Source organism: Austrofundulus limnaeus, unplaced genomic scaffold (assembly GCF_001266775.1).
Source record: "Austrofundulus limnaeus strain Quisiro unplaced genomic scaffold, Austrofundulus_limnaeus-1.0 Scaffold2, whole genome shotgun sequence".
In the NCBI taxonomy this organism is placed as follows: domain Eukaryota; kingdom Metazoa; phylum Chordata; class Actinopteri; order Cyprinodontiformes; family Rivulidae; genus Austrofundulus; species Austrofundulus limnaeus.
The window spans coordinates 2,800,537-2,803,113 of NW_013952404.1; the positions used below are offsets into that span (position 1 = coordinate 2,800,537).

Consider the following 2,577-nt stretch of genomic DNA (forward strand, 5'->3'; position numbering starts at 1 on the left):
ATATATAAGACATTAAAAATAAAGTCTTCGACATCAAATCTGACTGATTTTCTTTCTTCAACACCTGTAACTCTCATTACATGTAAAAAAAAAAAAAAAAACAGGAGGAAACTTGGAGATGACTCACTACTGCCGTCTTGTGGTGACTTGAACAAAAAGCACTCAGCTCTGGAACACGCACAGTGCCACAATAAAGCTACAATGTGAGGCGTAAGGTTGTTGTTGTTGTTTTTAGGTCAAAATGAAGTTTTAATTCCACAGCTCTGTGGGGAATGCAGCGGTTAGATTTTATTTTCTTCCTAATTAAATAAAAGGACGAGCAAGAGGTAAACAATTTTTGGGGCAGTGTTTTGAGTGACATCCGACATAAATTCATGCATGCTACAAGAAAAGTCCAACAAAAATCCCAACATGATGCAAAATGATGCACATAGGGCAACAGGTGGCTACAGTCGGTAACAGAAAACATTAAGATCAAATTACACTGTTTAATAAATTGACCAAAACCAGTTCCTTCACTGTGTGCACTTCTCACAGTTTAAATTCTGACTTTTATGCCTGTATTATGGGATTGTCGAAGCTTTGTTGTGTTTAAGATTCCTTTTATTTGTTTTAAAGCCAAACCTTTTCTAAAGACAGTAATCTTGCTTGGCCTCCTTATTGTTTTCCAACAGACTGAAACACACCTTGTGTAGGAGAAAGTCCCAGTGCTCTGCCCTATAATCAGCTGCATAGGAAAAGCTGAACCATCATTGCACTCGGACACGCATCAATCCACAGTCAAAAGCATGCTGGAATTTGTATACAACTTTTTGTCTTGCTTATCCTCTTTTTTTTGCTCCGGCAGTGCTGCTTTTCCTGGTGGGTTTTTCTTTTCTTGTTAGGTATTACTGTTTGTAGCAGACAGGGTCAAATCCCAATTTCACCTTCCATGGGAGTGGTCTGAAGTGAGCAGGATTTAGGTAGTGGGGAATTCAGGGAAGGGCCTCCCCGATAGGATTAAAGGAATCATGAGATCACTGTTGAAGTGAAGCAGAAGGAAGGAAAGAGGGCTTGGTCTCACAAGGGGGGAAAATCTGATAAAAAAGGCACGAAACAAAAAAAAAATGGATGATCAGAGTGGGACAAAATGGATAAATTCATCACATTGAAGAGGCACAACGGCGTCACACTGTGTCGCTTTACACTCCTTATTTTCTGCACAAACATTTATTCACTGTCAAAATACAGGATACCAGATTTGGCAGTGTGGATTATTCTGGCATTTACATTAAAAGCTAGCTTATAGAATCATATAAACAGAAACAGGCACATGAGACATCAGCACAGGAAGTAATCCACTTCTATAGGCAGGAAGACGGGACGTGAAGGCTTTCAGAGATGCTGCTTTGGTAAAAAAATGAACCCCACTTCCTGCGATCGTTGAACAGATCAACAATAGAAGAAATATCATGACCTGCAAATAAATCAAACATTACCTCACGTCTTACTGCTTTGATCAAACAAGATAACATTTCTGAAGACCTCGATGTTTGACATGAAAAACTACTACTAAGATGAGCTATGAGGAGGATTGAATGAGTTCATGGAGCATTTTGAGGGTTTGTAGGGCTGGTAGGTTTGGCGTTGAGGTACTCCAGAACAAAAATCTGAAGAATCTTGCTGAGGTTTGTAATCGTGGGGCGGTCCAGGTTCTCCTCGTTATCCTCAAACCTGTGCCATACAGACGGAAAGCTGGCAGGGATGAGGTGCAGGACCCGAACACCTGAAGGAGAGGCAGAGGTGGAAGGTCACCTAAAACCAGTAATATTATTTTCTCTCTTGTTTTAAATTCATGGTAGTCAGGTTATATAATACGGCACACCTCTATTATGGAACGGCACGTGATCATCTAAAACATGGCCGACTGGAACACCGGGCCAGAAATACTGCACGCTGTTTGGATGCTCCACAAGCTGGTTCGCTGCGTGCAGGCGCTTCTCTACAAGAAAAAAAAAAAAAAATAGGGGAGAAAAAAAAATGTGCATCTGTCAGTTAACTGAAGGAGAAAATAATAAACAAGCAGAAAGTTATCATACAGTATCTCTACAGCTTACCGCCTTCTGAAGTCAATTCAAGTCAAGATGTTTGCCATAGATGATCAACATTATTCCCACACAAATATGGCTTTTAAGGAGGGGTACTATGTGGTTTTCCGGCACATACCACAATCAAGTAACTATGTTACCTTCAGTTGTTATGGAAATGCTGTAAATATCAAAAATCAAGTTGACTTTGCATCAAAGCCTATCTAAACACCTTGAAACTGGATCCTGTCTTTTTAAGAATCCCCTACCGTTTCTGACACTCCCGCTTCAGCACGTCTTGCACAACAATGCTTCAGGGGAGGGGTGCTCTGTGGGGCGGGGGCTCGGCACTGAGCTCCAGGGGAGGAGCTTTGTGTAAAAAGGTGGTTTTTTTGTACCAGCAAGTGTTTGGACAGCTCCAGGAGATTCAAGGATTTCTCTAACATGCATGAAGGAGTCAAAGCAACACTCTGGGTGTGTTTTTGAAGAGGGAATGACATTCTATATGGAG

General features: G+C 41.1%; 1 protein-coding gene across 1 annotated transcript in view; it reads right to left on the minus strand.

Annotated features, from left to right (window-relative positions):
• Positions 1 to 1,176: 1,176 nt before the first annotated feature.
• qpct (glutaminyl-peptide cyclotransferase) overlaps positions 1,177 to 2,577 on the minus strand; it is a 7,455-nt gene continuing 6,054 nt past the window's right edge. Inside the window, exons 6-7 of the mRNA XM_014010713.1 lie at positions 1,865 to 1,981; positions 1,177 to 1,765 (exon numbers count right to left, since the gene is read on the minus strand). Of these exons, the coding sequence (XP_013866167.1) occupies positions 1,584 to 1,765; positions 1,865 to 1,981 (299 nt within the window). The 3' untranslated portion in view covers positions 1,177 to 1,583. The remainder of the gene's footprint in view (positions 1,766 to 1,864; positions 1,982 to 2,577) is intronic.